The sequence below is a fragment of the Ammospiza caudacuta genome, chromosome 19 (assembly GCF_027887145.1).
Source record: "Ammospiza caudacuta isolate bAmmCau1 chromosome 19, bAmmCau1.pri, whole genome shotgun sequence".
In the NCBI taxonomy this organism is placed as follows: Eukaryota; Metazoa; Chordata; class Aves; order Passeriformes; family Passerellidae; genus Ammospiza; species Ammospiza caudacuta.
In genome coordinates, this window is record NC_080611.1 from 6,765,036 (window position 1) to 6,790,137 (window position 25,102).

Below are 25,102 nucleotides of genomic sequence, written 5' to 3' on the forward strand. Positions count from 1 at the left end.
CCATCTGCATGGGGAGATACAGGGAAATGGAGTCAGTGCATGGCAGGAGCCCTGGCTCTCATCCTGCTGAGGTTGGTGAGGGAAAATGACAATTTTGTGGGTCAAACCAACCCAAAATGCCCGGCTTTGAGCAGGACAGAGGCAGGTAAAGCAGCCCCAGAGCTAGCTCTGAGAGCCAGGGCCAGGCTGGCCCCTTGTCACTGCCAGACAGGTGGCACAGGACAGCCTGGTGTCCTGGGGACATGCAGGACAAGGGGAGGGCAGAGATGCTGCTGCTGGTCAGCTGTGCTTGGCCAGTGATGAGGTGTGGGATTCACATTCTCTGAGCCCAAGAGAAGCAGAGAAAAGAATGATCAAAACACTCACACCAGAATCCAATGACCAATTCCCTCCAGGTGAACAATCTCCACAATGCATTCCACTTGTGAACACCACAGGTGCAGCAAATGAGATAAGAATCGTTTTGATCATTCTTTTCTCTGCTTCTCTCAGGTTCAGAGAGTGTGAACCCCACATGAGGCACCTCCCCAGCCACCCCAAGCCCCCCCCATCACCACCTAAGGGGACATCTCACAGAGCTCAGGCCAGGAAAGGTCACTGGGAAGAGGGAAATCTCTGCCTGTGCCAAACATCTGCATGTCTTTGCCAGCTTTTTGCCAGGCTCCCTTTCCAGGATGGATGGCATGTGAAGCCCAGTGCCTGTCAGCTGCTGTCCCCATCACCTCCAGCCCTCGTGTGTCCTTCCCTGTGGCCTGGCCATGGCCTTGTCCTACAAAAACCAGCCCCAGGGGATTGTTCCTCCAGGTGGGTTGGATCCAGGGCAGCAGTGGGGTCACTCTGCCTGGCCATGCACATCCCGGCCACCTTTCTGTGGAGGGAGCCTGAAGGAACACTGCCCCTGGCTCATGGGGAACAGCACTGCAGTGCTGGGCACAAAGGAAGAGTTCTTGCTGAAGAAGGACCCTCACCCCCAGGAGCCCCTTGCAGGCAGCAGAGGGATGTCCAGGATGGGTGATGGTGGAGTTGGGACGAGCTGCAGAACACAATGGGACGATGCCCCTGCCCTTGGGCAGTGAGGGAGCAGCTGGAGATGCCCCTGTGGTGTCACAGCTCCCTCCTGAGCCTCACTGCCCACTGTCCATCTGTCCAGAGCAGCCCTGGTGCCTCTCTTGGGTATCAGCTCACAGCCCTGTGTCCCACTGCCCCCAGAGCTCTGCTGCAGTGCCCAGTGCCAGGGTCACCCCCTGCATCCCCTGCTCTGCTCCCCAACCACTCAAACCAGTGTTCCCATCACTTCCTCACCCCTGCACAGCCCCACTGCCCTCCCTGCCCATTCCACTGGCAGCTCTGCCTGTGCCCTCCTCACCCTGAGCTGTTGCCCTCTGCCACCTCCCTGGCTGTGCTGTTTGCCAGCTGCCCATGGCACCTACCTTGCCATGCTCCTGAGCCCCACTCTGTGCCACTGTGCAGGGCTGCACCCCAATGCCTGCTCAGGGCCACTGTGCAGGGCTGGGAGAGCCCTGCTCTGGGCTGGGCTGTCCCACACACCCAACCTGCCCTGCCACACCCCTGTGAGGGCACTGGGGTTGTTGTGATCAGAGCCTTGTGCTGTTTTGTGCAGCATGTCCCCCTCCCCAAGTGTTTGTGCCTGTCCAGGGGGCTGAGTGAGCAGTGGTGGCTGCTGAGGACAGCTCTGTGCTGGCCTGGTAGGGAGGCACAAGCTCTCTCTGACTGCAGAGCTCAATTGCCAGCCCTGCTCCAGCTCCCTGAGAAAAGGCTTCCCCAGGGGAACTGCTCTCCTCCACCTCAGTGGTGAAAATCCCTCACATACTGCTGGGAGCCACAATGGCTTGGCAAGCTCCTGGGAAGGCCTGCAGCCCTGCAGTGGGGTCTCCCAGGGGTGTAGGAACTGTGCCAGGGCTCTCCCAGGAGCTGAGGGATCCACGCTGGGGTGTACCTGCTGTGTACAGAGCTGTGCCAGGCCTCCATGGGGCACGGCTGTGCCAGGACTCCCCCAAGGGCAGAGCAAGCTGTGCCAGGACTCCCCCTGAGGGGAGAGGCAGCTGGGTTTGGGCTCTTTTCGGGTAGGAGAAGCTGTGCCAGTGCTCCCCCAGGGAAGTGGGAGCTTGCCAGGACTCCTCCAGAGGCAGAGAGAGCTGTGCCAGAGCTCCATAGGGCAGAGAGAGCTGTGCCAGGGCTCCATAGGGCAGAGGATGCTCTGCCAGGATGCTCCCAGGACACAGGCAGCTTTGCCAGGGCTCACCTAGGGGCAGAGAGAGCAGTGCTGGGGAGGAGGGGAGCTGTGCCAGGGCTTCCCCAGGGCAGCAGGAGCTGTGCCAGGGCTCCATGGGGCACAAGAGCTGTGCTGTCACCCCTCCAGGACAACTGGCCGCGGTGGCAGAGCTCCCCAGAAGAAACCCTGCACTGGACCCTGCAGTGCTCTCAGCCTCCATCCCATTGCCCATGTGGGACACTTGCAGCAGGAATCTGCAGGGCCTCCCCCGCGTGGTGTGAGCGGAGGGCTGCGGGCTGGGCTGGCACTCACCGGGGCCGTGCGGAGGCAGCTGCTGCCCGGGGGGGACCCGCTGCGGCCCTCGGGGGACACGGGCAGCAGGTAGTGGCTGTTGGGGGACGGCGGCAGGCTGATGTGCTGGGGGCTCTTTGCAGCGCCCAGGGGAGAGTGCTGCGGGGAGCACTGCGGGCTCAGGAATGTCGAGGAGGTGATGGTGCTCTGCCCTGCGGGCTCCAAGCAGTGGCTGTTCACGATGTGGGGCACCTGTGGCACTCCACAGTTACTCAGCTTATCCGAGCTGCCCGCCTGGCCTTTCAGGGCCATTTGTTTGGATGCAAATGGACAGCTGGACACTGTGTTTTCCTGCTTGATGGGGACACCAAAGAAATGCTGAGCAGGCTGCTGCTTCTCCTCAAGGCCGTTGCTTCTCTTCCGCTTCTGGAGCTGCATCCTCAGCTCTTCCACCTGCCTCTGCTCCTGCTGCAGCTTCCACGTCAGTTCATTGATCACCTTCTGCTTCTCCACCAGCATCTTGTCCTTCTCCGTGTCTATCCCTTCCAGTTCCAGCTGGATGCTCCCTCCGTTCATGCTGCTCATGAGGCTTTCCTCAGCGCTGCCCTGCACTGGTGATGGCTGGAGGCCAAACTGTGGGGAAGCCATGGGCCCATCGTTGAAGGTGTCGGGCAGGGAGCCGCTCACAGAGAGGTCAGAGGAGGCAGGAGAGATGGGCGGGGTGGAGCTGGTGCTGCCAAAGTGGTAGAAACCATTGGACAACATGCTGGTGGAGGACTGGGACTGGTAGCTGGACAGGGTGTTGGTTGGGGTGACGGGGAAGGTGACGGTGGTGATCTCACTGAAGCTGGGCACCGTGCTGCTGCTGCACTCCTGGAAGGGCCGCAGCCGCTCCATCAGCGCCGTCTTGGTGCCCGACACGGGCAGGCCTCGGATCCGGAGCTGCTGCCTCAGCTCTGACACCTGCAAGGGAAATCACTTGTGGTCAGTCTCTGTAGGGATGTGCCCCTTTATTGACAGAGTGATCAAATTATCCTTTGGCTCCTTAAAATGTCTTGGTGCCCGACACGGGCAGGCCTCGGATCCGGAGCTGCTGCCTCAGCTCCGATACGGGCAAGAGAAATCACTCGTGGTCAGACTCTATAGGAATGTGCTCCCTGTCGATAGAGTGACCAAATTATCCTTTGGCTCCTTAAAAAGGATAAAAAAAGCCCAGAAGTTTCTCTCCTCAATTTGGTAAAAAGGCACCTCATAGGAGCTTTGGGACTTCACCTCAAACCTATGGCGGCTACCCAACTGGACAGAGGCCAAGAGGTCTGACCTAAGCAATTCACTAGAAAAAGAAGAGAACAAAGGAAATAATTGCTTTTCTGGAGTGTTTTAGAACCTCTTACCCCTGGCTTGGTTTTTCTCTGTAAGAACTTTGTTATTTTGCCTTTTATTAAAACTTTTTCTGTTTCCAACACTACCTCAGAAGCCATCCTGCTAATTTTATGCCATTTGGGGTAGCTGAGCTATCTCAGGTGTGATGAGTTCCTCTGAGAGCTCATAAGACCTGGCTCAAAGAGAAAACCCATCAAGGCTCAGTGGCAGATCAGCCCTTTAGAAACCCAGTGCTTCTAACAAGGAGTCTCAGATCACAGCTTCCAGCTTTAACCTCTGACCTCCCAGGTGCTCCCTGTCTCACCTGCAGTCACCACACACCATGCACACGCCTGACCACTGCCCATCCTGCAGAATCTCAACCTTTCCTAACAGGAAATCTTTCCTCTGAGAACTGTGACTCCTCCACGAACCAGCAGTGGTCCTTGGGTATGGGAAGCAACTCAGGATTCCCTTCCTAGCAGTGGATTTCTCCATGAGCAGAGGGCTCTAGCCCAGACCAGGAGCCAGCTGATGGCTCACAGACTGTGACACCTTGGAGCCACATGTTCTGTGCTCAGACACGATTCAGTCACCTGAGCTAGGGCAAACTCATCTGTTTCTACCTCAGGGCTGCCCCCAGGTCTCTGCTCCTAGAAGGATTTGGCCTTTCCCATGACTGAGGGTCCATTAGCAAAGAATACAAGAACAGCTGATATGAGGGATTCTCCCCATGCCCTTTCTTGCCTACATGAGAGGGGCTCAAAACAGTGCATGGAGCAGCAGATATCTGCTTATGCAGAGAGCTGAGCTGGCCTGGCTGAGAAGCTGAGTCACTGAGGGGGGTCATGCTGCTCTACTGACCCCTGGCAGGTCTGTCAGAGCATCCACAATGCCAAAACCACACAGAGATGGAGGCAGGAGCTGCAGGAGCAGCAGCTCAGATCATCCTTCAGCCTGACCTGCAGCCTCCCCAGGCTGCACCTTTGGTTTGCTGCTGCACAGGCTGGAGCAGCGCACCCCTCACCACCTGCAGAGCAACCAGCCCTGGTGTTCAGAGCCTCCCCAGTGACCAAGCCCTGCCCAGGGTGCTGTGCTGCTCTCCTGGGTGGCTCAGAGCAGGGGGCTCAGGTTGTTTCATCTCTAACACGGCCCCTCCCAGCCTGGGGCACTCCCTGGCACACTCAGAGGCAGCACAGCACACTCAGGCTGTGACATTCTGCTCCTGCAGTGACAAAGTTGGCACTCACTTTGAGATCATCCAGGTTGGAGGGCAGAGGGCCTGGCTTGATAGATGAGACACAAGTCTGGCCTGAAAAGGTGGTTTTCACTGGAGAAAGAGGGGTGTTGTTGCCAGAAGTTGATGAAGGATTTGAGCTTTTGACCATTTGCTCATTTGATTGCCTGAAATAACAAAGGAGATTTGGGGTAACTTGTCTGTTTCCCCAAGGTCTTTGTGCCCAGCATCCCATCCCTCTGCTCCCCTGGGTCTGCTGTCCCCTATGTGAGACTTCAGGATGGCCAAGGAAAACCAGGCTGGGCTGCAGGGGATGGCTGGTGTCCCACCACAGGTGCCTCAACCAGACTGCAAAGCCAGAGTGGTTTGGAAGGAGTCTGTGCTGTTCCCAAGTTTTTCTGTTTTGGTGGTGTGCCTCTATCCACTTACTCTGGCAGAAATGGATACAGAAGGGAAAGCCTGGAGAGAAACAGGACCAAGTCCTGCTGCTGGCACAGTGCCACTCACTTTAGCTGCCCTTGGTGCATCCCAGGATAGCTGAAGTGCTGCTGCTGCTGCTGCTGCTGCTGCTGGCTGAGGATCTGGAGCTGCAGGAAGAGCTGCTGCTGCTGGAGCAGTCTGGCATATGCAGAATCCATGGGTGGAGGGGACTTCTCTGCTTTCTGGTCTGGAGGGATGTACTGGTGGTACTTGAGCTTCTTCACTTTGGGCTTGGTGTCCTTGGGCTTTTTGTGACGGTTCTTGCTGTCACTGGATGATTTGGACTGTTGGAAAGAAGGAAAGGAATTAGGGGTGAGAAGAGCTCCTGCCATCCCCATGGGACCCCAGAGGCCTGGGACAGAACAAAGGCAGCTCCTGCTGGCACTGTGACACTCCAACTCTGAGCTGCTGATCCTGGCTGTGGGGCACTCCCTTGGCACTGTGTCCCATCTCAGCTGGGTTGGAGAGCACATGAGATGGGAGAAAGACCCTCCCTGCTGGAAGGTGCTCCAGTGTGGCCTGGTATCTCCTCCTGCTCCAGCCCCAGGGGATGTTTTCAGTGCAGGACTCAAGCAGCTGCCTCTAGCAAGGTGTAATGTTGTATCTTGTACCATAACACAATTCATTAAATTAGTTTTTGACACAAGGATGTCTGCCTGAATTATTCAAAGCCTTTAAGGCCAGAACCAGAGTTTTCACACATTTGTGGCACAGCACATGGGCACTCCAGGCTTGTTTGCCCCGGGCTGGTTCCCATCCTGGGCAGCCGGAGGCACCGGCATTACCTTCACGGCAGAGGGCAGCGGCAGCGTCGGGCTCTCCTGCCCCGCGGGCTGCTTGGGGCTGTCGCACTGGCTGCCCTGCCCCGGGGCAGCGTCCGCAGCGTGCCCATCGGCACTGGGGGGACGATCCTGCAAGGGAGAGGGGACAGGGGCTGTGGGGCCGGGTCCAGGGCTGTCCAGCCTGGATTAGGGCTCCTGGTGCCCCGTTTCCTCACCCCATGTTGTTCCCAATCCGCACAGATGCCTCAGTGCATCCTAGTCCCATCATGTCTATCCCAGTCCTTTCCCAGTTCTCTGCCTCCTCCTTGGTTTTCCAGCCCTCCCAGTTTCACCTGAGCCCTGTATCCTCGATCACAGCTGGCCCCTCAGTATCCTCCAGACCAGCCCACTCTTCTCAGCTGACCCGTGGATGGCCAAAATCCTTTTGGTCCTCCCCCACTCCAGCCTGCCCCAGTTCCTCCCTTTACTCCCCGTCCATCCCAGTCCCTCCAGTCTGCCTCGATCCACTCCAGCTCCCCCATTCCCCCTGTTTCCCCAGCCTCTACATTCCCCCAGTTTTCCAAAGTCCCCCTGTTCCCCCAGCCTCTACATTCCCCCATTTTACCCCCAATTTCCTCCCAGTCCCCCTGTTCCCCCAGCCTCCACATTCCCCCAGTTTCCCCCAGTTTTTCCCAGTCCCCCCAGTCCCTCTCTCCACCCCGGCCCGGCGCTCCCCGAGGCTGCAGTTCCCACGCCGGCCGGCAGTGGGCGCGCCGGCCCCGCGCAGCGCGGTCCCCCCGCGGTCCCAGAATGACAGAACGACACAGAATGACAGAATGACACAGAATGTCACAGAATCACACAATTAACACGGCTGGAAAAGACTTTTGTCCCCATCGAGTCCAATCTGTCACCTAACACCACCTTGTCAACCAAATCATGGCACTGACTGCTACATCCAGGCTCTTAAACACCTCCAGGAATGATGACTTCACCGCTTCCCTGAGCAACACATTCCAATGCCCAACCAGTCTTTCAGTGAAGAATTTCTTCCTAATGTCCAATCTGAACCTCCCCCTGGTGCAGCTTAAGGCTGTGTCCTCTTGTCCTGTCGCTGTTTCCCGGGAGAAGAGAGAAGAGCCTGACCCCCCTGGCTGCACCCTCCTGTCAGGGAGTTGCAGAGAGTGATGGGTCTCCCCTGAACCTCCTCTTCTCCAGGATAAACAATCACAGCTCCATCAGCCGCTCCTACAGAACTTGTGTTCCAGACCCCTCACCAGCCTTGTTGCCTCCTCTAAACACGCTCCAGCATCCCCACATCCTTCCTAAATTAAGGGATCCAAGACTGGGCACAGCACGGAAGGTGCAGCCCAAGCAGTGCCGAGCACAGGGCAGGAATCACCTCCCGGCCCGGGACCCCGCGTGTCGCTCCCCTGTGCCATCCCCCGTGCCATCCCCTGTGCCGCACGGGTCTCTCCTGTCCCCCGGGCCCAGGAGGCCTCTCCGTACCTGAGGAGCCTCGGCAGGGCCGGCGGGGGGCGGTTCCGGGGCCTGGGAGGCGGGGGGCGGCTCGGCGGGCCCCGGGGAGCCGCGGCTGCGGGGCCGCTCCGGGGACAGCCCGTCGTTGCTGCTGTCCTCCTCGAAGGCGAAGGCGTCGCTCTGCCGGGGAAAGGAGCCCTGGGAGCCTGTGGGGGCAGAGGGGCCACGGTCAGAGCCTGCGGGGAGCCACGGGCACGGCGTGAGCCGGGTCGGGCCCGCCGCCCCCTCCCCGGCCCTGGTGAGGGCACACGGGGGGCTCGGGCACCTCCGGGGGTGCCCCGCGGCTGGGGGAGAGCAGGGGGATTCCAGCCATGCACAGGGCACTTGGGACAGGGAGAGAGGAGGGGATGGAGGAGCTGGGATCATGGCCCTTGTTCCTTGGGACAGGGAGAGAGGAGGGGATGGAGGAGCCCATTCCACCAGCACAGCAGGGCTGGTGCAGAAGGTGGGGCTGGGGCAGGAGGGGCTCTGCCATCCTGCCCCTCTGCTGGGCTGGGATGGGAGAGGGGCACAAATCGCCCTCCCTGAGCTGAGCACCCCAGCTGAACACCCACACCATGCATGGTCTCTGTCCTGAGCAGAAGGAGTGAGGTTGAAATCAGCTCGGAATGTGATCCATCTGCTCACAGCACAAGAGCCAACAAGGGTGGATGTGGCCGCAGGTGCACAGAGGCTCCCACATGCTGTCTCTGTGCACAGGTTTCACCCACAGGACATAATTCCAACCACTTCTACTGCCTGACAGCCCCAGGCTGCCCTCCCTGCACAGCTCCTGCACTGCTGTCTGCTAGTCAGATGGGCAAGGGCTCTTGACCCCGAGGTTTGATGATAAATAAAGTGCTGAGGAAAAAAGGTCTCATGTGAGCCTCAGGAGAGCTGCAGGTGGGGGTAGAGGAAGGAGCAACATGGCCACACTTGTAATCTCCTCGTGCTCATGTCTGGCATTTGTCAGGCAGCTTGGCACGCTGATAGTGAGGTGACAAATGGGGAAGTAGGAAGGGCCTGGGGACAAGCTTCCACCTGTCCCTGCTGCTGCCCTAGCAATGTGCACCTTCTCAACGACACGCAACTCTGCTCTGACCCCTGGCCCTATCTGAGAGATAAGGGTTATCTCCACTCCCTGTGGCTGCTGGTGCCAGGGTGGGCGAGGACAGAGCCCTGGCTCCCTGCCTGAGCTGCTGCCCAGACATGGGCTGGGGAAATGAGAGCAGCTGTGTTCAAATTGCTGTCCCTGGAAAGAGGGTCTGTGTCCTCTCCATCAGAGGCAGCACCCAAACAGGTCCCTGAGCAGCTGCAGCATTGCATGGGCCACCTGGGCTGCATGGGAGCTGCAGGCCAGCATGGACATCCCCTCTTGGGACAAGTTACTCCAAGCAATGGGAACTTGTGGATCTGCAGGGCTCCTGCTGCGCTGACAGGGGAGTGTGTGTTGGGAAGTGGTGCCAAAGCTGGGAGCACAAGGGACCTTCAGGACACAGCGACAGCCCAGAGCACGACAGGAATGTGCTGCATCCTGCTGCTTGATACCACAGGGTTGTGCCAATGGGGAATGCTTCCCTTATCTGCCCTGCTCTCACCCAGCCTGGCCTGAGCGTATTGTTTCTGGGTCCCATGTCCCTGCTGTAATCTCAGGCAGGATGGTGTTTGCTCCAGGCTGTTTCTAATGCACTGGGTATTGTCCTCTGGAGCGCATTGGACAAAGTGATGACAAGGACCTGGTAAAAAAAGTTCCTTGTATCACTGCTCAGCTATGCAGGGCACTGGCGGCCTCCTGTCACTGGGACGTTGGGGCTTTCGGTTGGGGTCTGGCACTTTGTGCTTGCCCTGCCGGAGGTGATTAGAGGAACACGTCAGCTGAACTTTCCACTGTATAAACAGTTGAGATTCCAAGGTTAAAGTAAAATGATTTTAAACCCTGTCATCTTTCTGGTATTGCAAAAACAAAAGGCTTAACGTTCAGAAGTGCCGGTACTCATCTCCGCTATGTGTTCAGCCCTTTGCCCCAAATTGTGAGTACCACAAGGTGCCTCTGACTCCAAAAATGAGCTTGAGGATCCTTCAACTTCTGCAGAAACCTGAGGGATGGTTTCTGCACCATCTTCTTCTCATGGCACCCTATGGTACCAAGCAACCTAATGCTGGACCCTAATGAGCTGCATGTTTGACCCTAAATGGGATAGAACTGGCTTACAAGGACACGTTTTTCCCCAGCAATGTGATAGAACAGCATTGTGAAGGGGAGAAATTTAAAACTGAACAAATCATTTTTAAGCCAGACTTTTTAACAGTTTGGTCCTGTAAATCTCTGTTTACCACCAGCTCCTGACAAGGCAGCTGGAGAGATGCTCTGTTTGAGACTCAAGCTCATTTCTCCTGTCTCCAAACCTCAGCTCCAGGGGATAAAGTCATGCTCACGCTGCCTCAAATGTTTATAAAGGGGGGGATTTTTTGAACCTTTTTTTTCCCACTGTACTCTCCTTTAGTAAGTGGCTGGGGAGATTTTACTTGAACTCTCCTTAAAAATTCCTCTTCAGGCAGAGTCCTGGAACATTTCACCTTCAAAGAGGAGAGCTGCAACACGCTGGGAATGGAGCAGCTCCAGGGCCAGGCTGGAGAAGCTGCTGTACATACACAGCCTGCCTTTCACAGCCCCAAACCAAGAGCAGGAATAGTTGTGGGGCAGGACAGAGCAATATCTGAGCCTGGAGTATTTAATGTCATTTAATATGGTTTCTGAGATGAAATAAAAGTCAAAGTGCTTCCTGTTTCAACTCTCATTTTTGGCATCTCTCCTGTCACTCCAAGACCCTTTCTTCCCCAAAACCTTGCCATTGTCCCCTGCCTGCTCTGAGCTTCAGAACAGACCTTTTAAACGGGATTATGGAAATGGAAATGATCCCATTAATTGAGGAACTGTGAGCAACAGAACAGAGCAATTCTCAGTGTCTCACTGGAGACCTGAGTGTCAGTTTGGACATGTGGACACAGCCCCAGACTTTAAAACTAAGAGTTGCTGCCATGTCACTGCAGGACCCTGCTGGCTTTCCTGCTCCTTTCTTTGCTTTTGGATCTCCCTGTCCTGGCACTGAGCCCTGGTGAAATTTGAGTCACCTTTCTGCTCTGTGTTGGCTCCCACAGCAGCGTGGGGGAAGTAATTGTGGATGATTCTTCCTCCCTCCTCTGGTGGGAGGAGGTGATGGAGGAAAACCGAGCTTAGGAATAAGAGAAGTGCTGGCTCTGGCTGGTAGGAGTGTGCCCTGTTTATATTCTCCAGCAATTTAGCACCCCAAGGGTGCTCCACACCCCAGGGATGCAGCATCCTGCTCTGCTGGGTCCTGGATACCACCAGAGGTAAAAAATAAAAGAGAACCCTCAGCCTTCCTGAACTGGCGCCACTCCACCCCCATTTACTGGGATGTGAGAGCTTGGCAGGGCATGAGTGGGAGAATCTGGGCTGCTCTCACCACCAAACCCTGTTGGGTTCTCTCCCATGCTGAAGGAAGGACTGTCCTCTCTCCAACATCACCACTGCTGTGCTCAGAGCCTTGGGGAGGGAAGGGGTATAAGAAGGGAGGTTCCTTCTGGGGGAATGTGGCTGAGCACTGGTGCATGTTTGTGTCACTGCTCTAAGATGAGAGCTCTGTGCTCCCAGGCTGTGCTGGACTGGGATGTTTACTCTGAAAATAATTCAATTTAAGCAATAAAAGCAGCTCTTACATCCAGGCTGGTCACTTCCTGCAGTCACTGTGGCAGCCCCTGCCCCACTCCATGCACACACACAACACCCACATGCACTGTCAGTACCTTTTATGGCCTCTTTCACAGCTGAGTCCACTGGAATAATATTCTTCTCCACCAGCTCCAAAGGACCCGGCCTGAGCGCAATCTTCTCATTGAGGTCATCTGCCAGTCGGGCTCTTTTCAGCTTCATTTGGGTGGACTGTATAGACCCCTCTGCAGCTGAGTCTGAAAGGCCAAACAGAGGCATCAGGGTCAGGGGCTCCTGTGGGCACAGCACTCAGGATTCCCTTCCCAGCAGTGGATTTCTCCATGAACAGTGGGCTTTGGCACAGAGCAGGAGCCAGCTGACCATGTGGTGCCCTCCAGCACAGCCTCTGGGGCTGTGGTACCTGAGCGTGACTCAGCACAGCAGGGTCTGCTCTGCCAGACACAGGTCCTGAGGCTCAGAGAAGGACCCATGTCCCCAATCACAGCAGGATCTGCTCCTGAGGCTCAGAGAAGGACCCATGTCCCCAGTCACAGCAGGATCTGCTCCTGAGGCTCAGAGAAGGACCCATGTCCCCAATCACAGCAGGATCTGCTCCTGAGGCTCAGAGAAGGACCCATGTCCCCAATCACAGCAGGATCTGCTCCTGAGGCTCAGAGAAGGACCCATGTCCCCAGTCACAGCAGGATCTGCTCTGCTGTGATTTGGGACATGGGTCCTTCTCTGACCCTCAGGCCCAGCTTCTCCATTCCCAAACAAGAGCCTCTCTCTACCATCCTGGGCTTGCAAACCCTGCCTACAGCTGGACCAGCCTCTGCAGGGACCAGGAGTGATCTGTGATGGAAACTTCGTCAGCAAACTGCCACCAAAAAGGGCCAAAGGGTCTCCAGCTCCTCTCTCTGCCATTGGCCCCTTTTGGGTTAGTGCAGATGGGAAACAGCTGGAGAATAGAACCACTGGCAGTGCTTGACTGGAGTAAATGGCTTACACTGGAATTTAAAATGCTGAGCCTTTGGCTGTGCACTTTTGGAGGTGACATGACTACAGTGCTCCAGGCCTTCAGGGAAAAATGAGCTGGGGAGGAGCAGAGCAAAAGGTAGATCTGGAAACTGCAGCCCTACCAAAGCCAGCTGAGAAACCCCAAGCTGTTAAATGGTGACAGAAGAATATCAACTTAAACAGAAAGATTTCCTGAACAAAGCTGTCTGGCTCCTCTCTTGGACCAGGCATGAGTAGTGAGGGAATGGGATCCTAAACCAGATCATTTCTGAACCCTGGAGGGTCTAAAGTAAGAGCAGCTGCATTAAGGTTGTTCTTTCTTCAAAGTCTGGACACTCTCTGGAAGAGATATTATAGGGAACATGAGCTACAGGGCTTGGCACCATGGAAGTTCTCTACAGGAGAGCTGCTCTAGGGCCATTCACATTATACAGACCAGTGAACACAAATGAGCTCTTCAAGGTGAACTGTAACAGAAGGGAGGCCTGTAAAGCACTTGGATGATGCCAACTGTGTCACCTGCTCAGTTCCAATCACCTCTAGGTCCAAGTGCAAACTGTGTCACCTGCTCAGTTCCAATCACCTCTAGGTCCAGTTGTGAACAAAATGGATTTGTAAGTCAAATCCACAAAATTGATATGGCAAGACAGAGCTCTGAAATGCAGAGCAGGATGGACAGATGTGTGAGCAGAGGGTGCAGGTAAGGGGTTGTGGGGCAGCACATGCATCTTGCTGAGTGCACAGCCAGGCACTCTGCTCTCTGCAGTCTCTATCCCTCTGTCCCTGTCCATGCCCAGGGACTGAAGCTGTCTCCATGTCTGGTAACAGCCCCCCAGCTCCATTATTTAACCTAAGGGAATCACACTCTCCATCTCTTCACCAAGCAATGGTGCTAGCTTTTTTTGGGATGGAAACCCGGGGGAAAAGCAAGGCAGCAACACTGATCCAGCACTGGACCCAGGCTCAGCCCTCCTGCCTGCCAGAAGGAAAAAGAAATACAGATTGCATCCATGCTGAGAGCAGAGGGCAGCAGTTACAGCTGCCAGAGAGTGATCTGCTTCTTCCAGGCAAGTGACAGGACTCAAGGAGGGAGGGAGGCTGCACATCCTCTCTGTCTCTAAGGATCTTGTTATCTCTGGAGATAACGAGGGACACTGTGGTGTTCTGCTGTCTGTGATGGGATCCAGCTCTGCCAGCTCTGCCTGAGAGGCAACACCAGGATGGGAGAGTAGAGGAGAGAGCTGCTGTGGCTCACAGACTGATAGCAGGGCTTTTCATACTGCCCTGCCTGGGTCACTGACTGCACGGGCTGTCACACAGAATATCCAGAATTACAGCAGAACAAAAGATGTCCAGCTTGGGAAGGTGCTACAATGGTCTGCTATAGGAATTTCAGTGCCCTGGACAACAAATTCCCTGGGTTTGCTCTTCATGATCAGATATTGGCACTGGTGTGTAGCAGAATTCTCTCTCACAGCTGTTCCCTACAGCATCTTATACTGCCAGAGATGGGAGAAAGCCTGGGTGGCCTGGGGACTGTGTCTGTCAGGAAATAAAAGTGTGTCCTGCTTCCTAACACCAGCTCTGGACACAATTTCATACAACATGTCCCATTTGAGTCTGCCCCCCATGAGCAGCTGGAACAAGGTAATGGCAATGATATTCCTGAAGGAACACAAGAAGGGCAGGAGGAACACAAGTCCCAGGGCAGGAGACACAAGGAGTGTGTGGGAGAAACTCTTACCTTGCAGAATGTGCATATTGACCAGGTCTGAGCGCTCAGGCCTGCTTCTGATCTTGTGCTTGAGATAATCTTCAGTCTGCAGAACACAAATGCAAAGTTACCTGCCTGGAGCAGCACTAAGGTACTGAGAGCACCTGCCCCTGGGCCATCCCATGATTCTTTTGAATTTATCACAAGCTGGGTTGAGTGAGCTCCTAAATGACATTTCTCATCCCTGAAACACTGTCCTGTTCTTGGGCAGAAGCTCCTCAGAAAGAGAACAAGGTACATGAAGCTGCTGACTGTTCACTGCACCCACTCTGTGCCCTTTGCCATCACTAGTGGGCTTCTGATGCCTGAAGTGTTATGAGAACACAGGAAGGGTGACACTATTCCCTGGGAGTGGTGGCCCTGCCCATCATGTCCCCTCTGAGATGCTCAGAATGCCCTGGCAGCAGTGGCTTCTGTGGGAAGCCCAGCACTTTGGGGTGAGACATCAGGCAGAACAAGTCCTGAACCCACTCAGATTCTGAACCCAGGTCAGCCACCAGGGTTAACCTTCCTGCAGCCCTGCAGGCCTTGTGCTCTGTTCCCCACCCAAGCTGTGATGTGGGCTTGGGAAAATCAGCTTTGCAGTCACTGCAGCTGGGCTGGTGCTGGACACGGTCCTGGAGCCTTGTGCCAACTCCCTCATGGCTTTGGGAACAGAGAGGCACACAGAGCTACAGGAGCACCATCCATAAGGGCCAAGAAAGAGCCTTGAGGGCAGATTACCTCAAAAATACAAATATAATCTTATCCCCTGGTGAAGAAAAGCTAGAGCTCAACTTAGACAAGCTCTTAGCTAAGCTGAGCTGCAAGAAGAAATAGCACATAGAAATTGTACATAGTTCAAAGAGACTAAAATCTTAAGGATAAATATAAAAGAATAATACAAGCAGCTGGAACAAAACTGGAAATCCACAGTAAAAAATGTACAGGATCATAAGAAAAAGATCTTATAAGGATTCTGCAGCCAGGATCAGGCAATGGAAAGTGCTGTCTGTGTTCCATAAACAGGAGAAATAATTCTCAGCATACTGCTGAGATGGCTACAGGATTTAATGCCTTTTAGAAACCATCCCCACTAAAAAGACAAATGGCTCTTTATCAAACAGGTGACTCAGCCAAGAACCTTCAGCAAGAAAAGAGAAGAAGCCCCAGTTGTCACGTTGGAGAGAAGGTTAGAGGGTACTCAGAGGAGTAAAATGTTCCCAAACAATTTGGAGACACATAAGGCTGGAGAAATAGCAGCTATCTATGGTTCTCCAGGAAACTGGGCAAAGGAGAGTAATTGCTGGCTTTAAAAGAGATGGGAAGAAGAAACCAGACAGCAAGATATTGAATCAAGCCATCAAACAATCTATAGAAATGAATTTTGAAGATAGCATGGAGGTGAGCAACAGCCAGGATGGATTTATCAAGAACAAATCCCATCACACCAACCAAAATTCCTTCTATGGAGAAATGACAGTTTTCTGGTACAGGAATAAACAATGAATATCATGCAGCTTGACTCAAAGCATGTTTTGACATTATCTCCCATGGCTTTCTCACATGCAAGCCAGAGAAATTTGGTCTGGATAAGACTAATATAAAAAAGGATCATAGCTTTGGATCACCAGAGGAATTGGAAATGGCTCAGAGTCTAAACAAGAATAAATCAAATCCTGTTACAAAGCAATTTTTCCTGCTAGTCAATATATTAGTTAATGCCTTGAATGATAGAAGACATACTCCCTCATTCTGAATCATTCAAGGCTAACTGATTACACCACACCAGGGTTTGGCACAGCTGATGATCTGAAATACATGTGCTGCAGATTCAAGGAGGACATTTGGGAAGGGCTGTGGTCAGGACACAGCCACAGCTAAACCAGGAGATTGGGCACTGCAGTGGATGAAGATTTAATGCACCAGAGATGCTCCTGCAGTGGTCACTGGACAGGGCCTTGCGCAGAAATCAGTTACTCCATGCATTGGGAAAGTATAAAAGGCTCTGGAGAATCCAGTGGTCAGCAGCTGACCCACAACTCCAAACCCAGAGCACAGGGTGTCAGCTCAGCCCTGGTCTGTGCCCATGGAAGGGTCTGGGCAGCAGCCACAGACATCACCCCTGGGTCAGAGATGAGACCAGTGAGGGGGCTGAGGGGAGGGGAGGTGGGTCAGCCCAGAACTGAGATGCCTATTGGGGCACAGGATGTAAAACAGCTTTTAAAGTGCTACAGAAAAAAACAGAGACCCAGCTCTGAATACACACAGTAATGTGCTCAAACCTCAGCAGAACAGCTTGGGCTGGGTTTCAGTTCAGAGAGCACCAGAGCAGCTCATGGCAGTGGGTGTCTGTCAGTGCTCCTTAGTCAGGACCTTGTCACTCTCACAGCTCCTGAAAGGTGCCTGTGCTCAGCTGGGGCTGGGCTCTTTCTCCAGCAGCACTGACACAACCAGAGCACACAGCCTCAAGCTGCACCAAGGGAAATACAGGTTGGATAGCAGGGAAAAGTGTTTCAGAGAAAGGGTGATAAAGTTCTGGAATGGCTGCCCAGAGAGGTGGTGCAGTCCTCATCCCTGGGTGTGTTTAACAAAGCCTGGATGTGGCACTGGGTGCCAGGGTTTAGTTGAGGTGTTTGGGCTGGGTTGGACTCGATGAACTTGAAGGTTTCTCCCAACCCAGTGATTCTGTGAATTCTGTGGATTCTGTGACCTGCCCAGTGGGGCTGTTCTGCTCTGGGGCAGCCACCCTGCAGCCTCTGTGTGCTGAGCCAGACAGCCCCAGGAAAGCCAGCCTGCTCTCTGTCCTCCACCCCAGGAATCTATTACAGAACATCAAAGTCTGCTGTGCTGGCCTGGTGCCAGCCTCTAACATAGCCAGTGACATGTTTAAACAAACAATAGACATTTTATTTACTAAAGTCTTTACAACGCCTCACCCTTCCCCCATTTTTTTCACAGCTTTTTTCCACCAACACAATCCTGTGCTGGGACCATGTGGGTTTGCCTGGTTCCTGTGCCAGGTCAGAGCAAGCTGGTGTCTGCACCTGAGTGCATTTAAACTCCCATCATGCATGTCCAACTAATCCTTAGATCAGGTCCTGCCTTGGGCTCAGCTCCAGCTGCTGTCCCACAGCTGTGTTCCTGCTGTGACTCCAGTTCCTTTGGACCCTGGCTGTTAATGAGCTGCATTTGTGTCTCTGGGGTGCAAATGATGAACCCTTCAGATGTGAGCTTTGTTAACATCAGCTGAAGCAGAGGAGCTTTCACAACACATGAACAGTTATCTGCTTTCTGTTTGCACAACATCAGCTTGGGGCAGTATCTGCTAAACAACAAATGTCTTGGAGTGACTGTCTGGAAACAGCTGCTGATCTTCCCTTTCCCAGGTCTAAGCAGGGCAGCTTTGCAAGGGAATAATGTTTATTATGGGCTGAGCTCAGTGTCTTCATTAGCACTTTCTAAACATGCTCATGGTTTGGGATGGACTAGACCATCCTTCCCCTTTCCCCAGGCAACTAGCCAGTGAAAGCTTTTGAAGAGAAAGGCAAAGAGACACAAATGTATACTTTAACTGTAAAATATATGACACTTCAAGGATACTTTGGATTGCTTGAAATTTTTTAAGCATACTAATCTTTCAGAGTCATGCTGTATTTCTTATGCTCGCCATTTATTACCACAGGAGACTTGGGGCAAGTGATTTGGAGTGTGTTTAAGTTCAGAAGAGCACTTCCCTGTGTTTCACAATCATTCTTCCTTGCAAAGGTCCTTTCCTATGTGACTGCAAGCACATTTTGCAGATTAATGGAACAAATTCTCGTGTTCAAGCAAAACCTGCATGATGAATTGCTTCCCTTTCTAGGATCATCCCTCCAGCTTGAGCAAGGCTGCATTGCTGGTGATTGGAAAACCAATGTGATTTCCCAAAAAGTGATCAGATCACGGAGTTTCAAAGTTTCCTGGAAATGGCTATTTCAGAGCTGAAAGGCAGAGCTCCTGCCTGGTGACAAGTGTGAGTTCCCTGGGACAGGGTGAGGTGGCCCCTGCATTGCCCTGCACCCTGTCTGACCCTGTTCCCTGCTCTGAGCTGGCTGCCAGGGGTGCAGAGCAGCCAGCACAGCAGGAGCAGCTGTGGATGTGACCTGGGGGGGAGCAGCAGCTCCACTGGTTGGAATTTACTGCAAGGACTGACAAAGCCATGCTGAACCCTGCCCTGCTTGAACCCTTTTGTAAAACCCCACAGCTCAGCACACAGATGCCCCATCTGCCCTTTTTCTAAACCATCCCTGCTCAGAGAAGGGGATTTGTGAGCCTGGCAGCATTTCTGGAGGCAGAGCAGTGCCCTCATCCTTGGCCGCTGGGCCAGCGTGGAGGGTGCCAGAGGAGGGGACAGTGGTGCAAGGTGCTTTCAAACCCCGTGACCATGCAAAGCAAGCCCCTGGGTGTGTTCCCTCTTTGGGAACTTCCCTCTGCAGGAGTTACCTTGGCTCTCTCCAGACTTTTTCGCTGTTCATGGAATGCAGATGGGCTTTTCAGTGCTGCAACAGGAAAGAGAGAGGAGCAGTCAGCACAGGAGCGGAAGCAAGCAGCTACCAGGATATTCAGCAACAGCATTTTAATGAGTGCCATAAAAATAGCAACACAAACTAGCTGTTCTCTTTATTGTGCTGACTAAAAATAACTCAGGAAAGCTCTGGGAAATCCCATGCTCTCAGCCAGTCCAGGAGAGCATGGGGAGAGCAGGAGGCACGTGGGCAGGGAGGGGTGCAGGCTTTGAAACACAGTGCTCTGTGGGACACGGCAGAGAGCAGAGAAATCCTTTCCCTGTCATGTGCCCTGCAGGTGTGGAAGGCATCACAGCTCCAGAAGACAGATCTGGGAAGAGCAAACACCTGTGAGCGACCTCAGCTGAAAGAAAACCTGCAGGTGGCTGAGGCTTGAGGCCAGAAGGAGGATTAACACCTGCCTCAGCTCCTGGGGTCTGTGTGCAGCCTCCAGTGGGGCACTGCCAGTGCTCCTTTATCCCTCTTCTGTCACTGACCATGGCTGACATTTGTCCTGTCCCCTGCTCAGAAGCAGCTGTGACATCTGGGACCTCCCATGGCAAGCAGCAGAGCATGTTCTCAGCATCTCCTGACTTCAAAGAGGATTTACCCAGTGGTGCTCCCAAAAATAATCCCTGGTGACTCAGGGACCAGTGAGCACCAGCCCCATGGAGCAGCCTGTACTGCAGTCATGGGGAATCTTGCACATTCCCCTTTTTACTGTGGTGGAGTGGAAACTGAGGCAGAATTTGCATGGTGAAGGGGTTAATACTTCTCACATCCTACAAAAATTCTTTTATGTCTGTGTAAGCAGACAAAACTAACTGTTCCCATTGGGACAAGGAAGGGGAAGGTGCCCTGACCCACAGAAACAGTGCTGCAACTCTGTCTGGCAACAGAAATTCTCTTTTCATCTTCTGAATGGGATCCAATAAAGACAGAAATTATTCTCATGCAGGCCTTGTTATCCTCCATCAGTCTAGGGGAGGATGGAAAGAAGACTGGGGAGAAACAGGAAAGCTTTGGGGGCCCTCTGAATTGACTTTTGGTAGTCAACACCCAGGCAACCCCTGGAACATCCAGTGAGTGACAGAAAGCCACAGAGGGCACATTTCTGCTCCTGCCATTTGGAAAGCAGACAGACAGACAGACAAGCTGGTGTTGCTGTGCCACGCTCCAGTGAGCAGCCACCAGCCCTGGTGACAGCTGGTTTAACCAGAAGGAAAATTAAACAGGGCACACGAGAAAATGGAGTTAGCAAGAGAGAGGAGCTCCCCAGCCCTGCTGATGTGAGGTTCTGGTGTTGGCAGCGTGCTGCAGGCACTGACCATTGCTGGGCTATTCCAGAGGACAGTGCTGCAGAGTTCAGTAATTTACCAAGGTTTTTGGAGGAATTAGGGGGGTGCTGCACCTTGTATCAGCCTGCAGAACAAATAAAGACATTGCTAGCAATGCCAGGTCAGAGAAATTGTCAGGGGATGACATTTCAGCATGAGATGGGTGAGGGCTGGGGGCACAGGGCAGAGGTGCTGTGTGTGGTGCTGATCACCTGGGGAAAGCTGTTTTAAGGTTTCAGTGAGGATGAGGGGGTGGCTGTACAGCAGCAGGGCCTTCAAGCACAGGTATTTCTGCAGTCCATCACAGCCAGGGGGACTCACCTGCTGGTCCTCAGAACCAACATGGCATGGGAAGATACAGATAACAAAGCCTTGTTTTTCCTAAGGAATGTCTGCACATGCCCAAGCCGTAGGGAAACTGGCTGGGGCTCCCATGTATGAAATGCTAACATCTGACACTTCCTCTTGATGTCAAATTCAGCAGTTAAATTCTGCCTGTTTGTTTTTATAATGGCATAAGTGCCTTTTCTTCTATTACTTTCAGTGAGTGAACCGTGCTCAAGTTTCCCAAAATGGTCTTCTTGGACAGAAACCAGACTGCAAAATGTCAGCCTAGAAGTTGGGAGTGCAAAGAAGCTGTAAGTAAGAGGAAAATACCCTTCAGTTGCCATCAGAGAGATTTGGCTGAACCCTTTGCAGTGTGTCAGGTTGGAGGTGTGGGGTGCCATGTGTGACAGCACAGCCTCACAGAGCACCCCAGGTGCACAAACCTCTCAGGGGGCACTGCTGCCCCATGTTCCTGCATTGCTCTAACAAATATCACAGCATTTTGTTTAAAGCTTCAGCCCCTGGAGTCTTGTGATCAAAGCATAAAATCTATATGCTTAAAGAAATAAGCAGGTGAAAAATGGAGAGTGTGCATTTATCAGTCTTAAAATCATTGATATATTTTTGTCATCCTGCTCAAGTTTTCCTGGTGCTTGGTGCTGACCAGAATGTCCTGAGAAGGTGTCTGGGGTTCAGGACAATCCTCCAGCAGGGACAGGAGAGGGACAGGGTGCAGCAAGCAGTGCCAGGGCCATGCCTTAGAGAGGTGGTGTTCTGCTGCTTAGGCAGGAGCTGCATCACAGCCTGCAGGGGCAACCAGAAGAGACAGAAGTGCCACAGCCTCTGGGAAATGGTGATCTCAGCAGTGACCCCAAGGGTCCTTGATGAGACAGAAAGGAGAATCCTCTACCTGGGTCCCAGGTAAGCACAGATTTGCACATGGAGCCTGAGCTAGGTCAGGATGGAGTGTTCCACTGAGCAGGGCTGAGCTCCCAACATCCTTTCTCCAGTGCTGCTACAGCTTTCATGATGCACCTGCAGGTGCAGAAGGGGATGGTGTTCATTCTCTGACTTTTTGGGCTCTGACTTTCTGGTGCAGAATGGTTTCATGATAACGCTGTACTGGGGTTTGTCCTTCATCTGGAATGCCAGGTGAGCAGGGCTGGGTGGGCGCAGAGGGGGAACACATCTGTCACTGTGCAGCAAGCAGCTCCCATGGCCTCAGGGGTGCACTGACAGCTCTGCCCTGTGGGGTCCTGCCTGGGCACACATCTGGGGATGTCCTACTCCTCCAGGGGTTGGTGTGTGCACTGGGGTCAAGGCAGTTCCCAGAGCTGCCTGGAATGACCCTCCTCATCCTCTCCCTTGTCCTGTCACAGAGGTTCCTGGCCTTTACAGGAGCACAGGAAATTCTCTGCCCTTGCCTTGTGCACAGCTCTGTGACTCCCCTGCTGGAGCTGGATTTGCTTGTCCTGCTAAGTGACCTCTGGGACAGGGAGCTCTGCAGCTGAAATTCTGGATGGTGTAAGGCAAGCATCCCTCCTGACTCCAGCTTGAGCAGGGCCATCACAGTCTGTGTGATAAATGCACAGCACCAGGGATCACCACATCTCTGCAGCCTATGGAAGCTCTGAGCAGGCAGCTGGTGCCACACAGTGCCCCAGCAGTGCCCAGGATGAGCCAGGATGAAGAGGCAGAGGAGGTACTCACGTGGCATGATGCCTTGGTCTGCCAGCTGCTCACGGGTCCTTCTCTGCTGGAGCCGGAGCTGTAAAACTGTGAGAGAGAGAGAGAGAGTCAGGGACAGGGGCAGGATTACACAGGGACAACGTGTGCAGGGTTTGTGTGTGGCACACAGCTCTGGCACTGCTGGACCAGCCTTGGCAACAATTCAGCTCATCCCAACAATTCAATTCATCCATCATCCTGGGAACCATGCCTGTACTTTGAGTTAGTCAGATTCTACACCTTTGCTTTGCAAATTTGTCTTCAAGAAAACACAAAGCTCATTCCCTGCTGTCCTGCTGGAAGCTCAGTACAGCCTGCCATGACTACAGACACCTCAGTCACAACAAGCACAAACTTCCCTGCCCACCAGAACAGCCCCAGGCTGCTTCTCCTCAGCTCCCTGGACTGAGCTGGGCTTGGAAGGAAAAGAAAGGCAAGAACAGCATTTTTGTCCTTGGGAGCAACCTGCTCTGCCAGCAGCTCATGTCCACAACACAGCTTTCCTGGGATGTGGGATGGAGCTGAAAAATAATCCCTCCCAGAGCAGTCCCCAAAGCATGGGGCTCCCTGGGATGCCAGTGCTTGTGACTTTTCCATGTCCTCTGGACAAACCATGTTTCACATTCAGGGCAAATGTTTAGTGAAGGCTTCCTATGGGACAATGATCTCCTGCCAAATTCCAGCACTTCTTTGGACACCAAAGATAGATTCTTGCTGTGAGGGAAAAATGCAGCCTTCAGTATGTGGTGAAGTCTGTGTGTGTGCTGCTCTCTGAACCCAGGGGGAAGCTGGTGGCTGAAATCACTGGCAAACCTTGCTGCCGGGGGTTTGTAACCCTCCTGTGCCCCATGGCACCACCCTCACCACCTTTCCCATGGAACCAGTGAGTGCTGGTTCTGCCTGTGGACATGGATTTAGCCCCTCACTCTCTGAGTACCTACACTGCACCCAGTTATCTGCAGAAGTCACCCCCTGATGGACCCTCAACAGCAAATGGGGCAGTCCCTGCTCTGGGAATGCCTGGGTTTCCTCCTGGGCTATGCAGGCAGGTTAAAGGTGTGAGCTGTACCCCAGTTTCTCTGCACAGAACCTTCTCTGTGACTGCTCACAATACTGTGCACTTTCCCTGAGGAAGAGATGGATCTTTATTGGATAGGTGAGTTCAGGGAGGTCAGAAACTGGCCAAGAATAAAACCAATCTGCTGCTCACCCAAGAATGGTTCTCTACTCTCCTAGTCCTGGTCCAGTGTCCCAGGAATTAGAGAAGCCTGCCTTCAAGTGAGGCAATTTACACAATACCACATTATGGACAGGAACCAGAGACAGCAAAGCCTTCTCCAGTCACACACAGCACCTTGCCAAGGCCACAGCAGTGCCCCAGCAGGCTGTAAAATATCTGAGTGAGGATCCTCCATCACTTCCCTTCACAGCTCCCACGGGTGCCAAATTATTTGCACCATTTCACTCCAACTTCCCACACAGCCAGACCAAGTGCTGTACCACATCCACACAGGCAAGGGGATTCCAACAGTCTGTGCCACATTCCCTGCTGCTCCTGCTTATTTCCCAGCCCTTCCTAGCAAACAAACAATTCCCCAGCCCCCTGGAGCAGCCAGCTGCCAGCCAGGCTGGTGAGGAGGAAAAGGAGAGGGTACAAATCCTCCTGGGGCATAGCTGGGAGGGTGATGATGATTTCCCCTGTGGTGGGTGTAGGATTCATCATCTGCCCTGCTGCAAGAAGTGATGGAAACCTGGGGGTCTCACTGCCACAGCTCTGCCACTGCAGGAGCAGCACCTGGGCACCCAGATCCCCCAGATCCCACTGCAGGAGCAGCACTTGGGCACCCAGATCCCACTGGAGGAGCAGCACTTGGGCACCCAGATCTCCCAAGATCCCATTGCAGGAGCAACACTTGGGTATCCAGATTCCCCAGATCCCCCTGCAGCTGGTCCATTCTCCACCTCACAGCCCCTCCTCTGCCTCCTGCCCTGTGGTGAGACTGTCACAGAGGGGTCTGGGCCTATGGGATGACGATGAAAAGGTCTCCAGCTTGGTTTTTGTGCTGAGGGGCAGAAAGGCTGTGAGCCAGCAATGTCACCCACTGCTCTGGGGTGACAGAGAGCTGAGCAATTCCTTCCCTAAGCAGGGAGTTCATCATGGGCCATGCTGAGCTTACAAATCTCCTAAATCTGGCCCATCCTTAAGCTACAGGGCAAGGAGGAAAATGTGATGCTGTCAAATAACGTGAGGACAGGCCAGTGCAAATAGCAGCCACCTCCAGGAGCAGCACACACTCAACAGATGAAAGAGTTACTTCAGCCACCAAATATTCATCCCATTCTGGACCTCCCCATGCAGTAGGATGCGTGACTTTACTCTTAAATATTTCTGTGGACTTCCAAGGCCTGTTGCAAACCATTTGAAGAAATGTAGTGGACAGTGTTAGACAAAAATGCTGAACATCCCTGAACAAGAGGGGAGCAGCCTCTGAGGCAGAGCTGGAGCTTGGCAGATGCCAGCTTAGGGCTTGCACCTTTCTCTTACAACCTACAGTGCTTAAAACCAGGGCTGGAGGAGCCCCTGGCACCATCCAAACCACCCTGCAGCTGCTGCTTTCCTTGGAGCTGTGTCTGACCCCAGCTCCATTCCTTTCCTTTTCCTTTGCTCATGTCTGCAGGCCTGAGCGCTGCATGGGAATTAAACTTTCATGAACATTCTTATTTTTCAAGGGAACTGCTCTGTTAACACTTCAGAGGAACATTTATCATATGAAAAGTGGT

The 25,102-nt window shown here is 53.5% G+C and overlaps 1 protein-coding gene across 1 annotated transcript in view; it reads right to left on the reverse strand.

Annotated features, from left to right (window-relative positions):
- Positions 1-25,102, reverse strand: part of MYOCD (myocardin) — a 32,421-nt gene that overhangs the window by 2,191 nt on the left and 5,128 nt on the right. The window contains exons 2-10 of the mRNA XM_058817353.1: positions 22,304-22,369; positions 18,868-18,923; positions 14,374-14,449; positions 11,708-11,869; positions 7,874-8,049; positions 6,389-6,514; positions 5,631-5,887; positions 5,137-5,290; positions 2,546-3,487 (exon numbers count right to left, since the gene is read on the reverse strand). Of these exons, the coding sequence (XP_058673336.1) occupies positions 2,546-3,487; positions 5,137-5,290; positions 5,631-5,887; positions 6,389-6,514; positions 7,874-8,049; positions 11,708-11,869; positions 14,374-14,449; positions 18,868-18,923; positions 22,304-22,369 (2,015 nt within the window). The remainder of the gene's footprint in view (positions 1-2,545; positions 3,488-5,136; positions 5,291-5,630; positions 5,888-6,388; positions 6,515-7,873; positions 8,050-11,707; positions 11,870-14,373; positions 14,450-18,867; positions 18,924-22,303; positions 22,370-25,102) is intronic.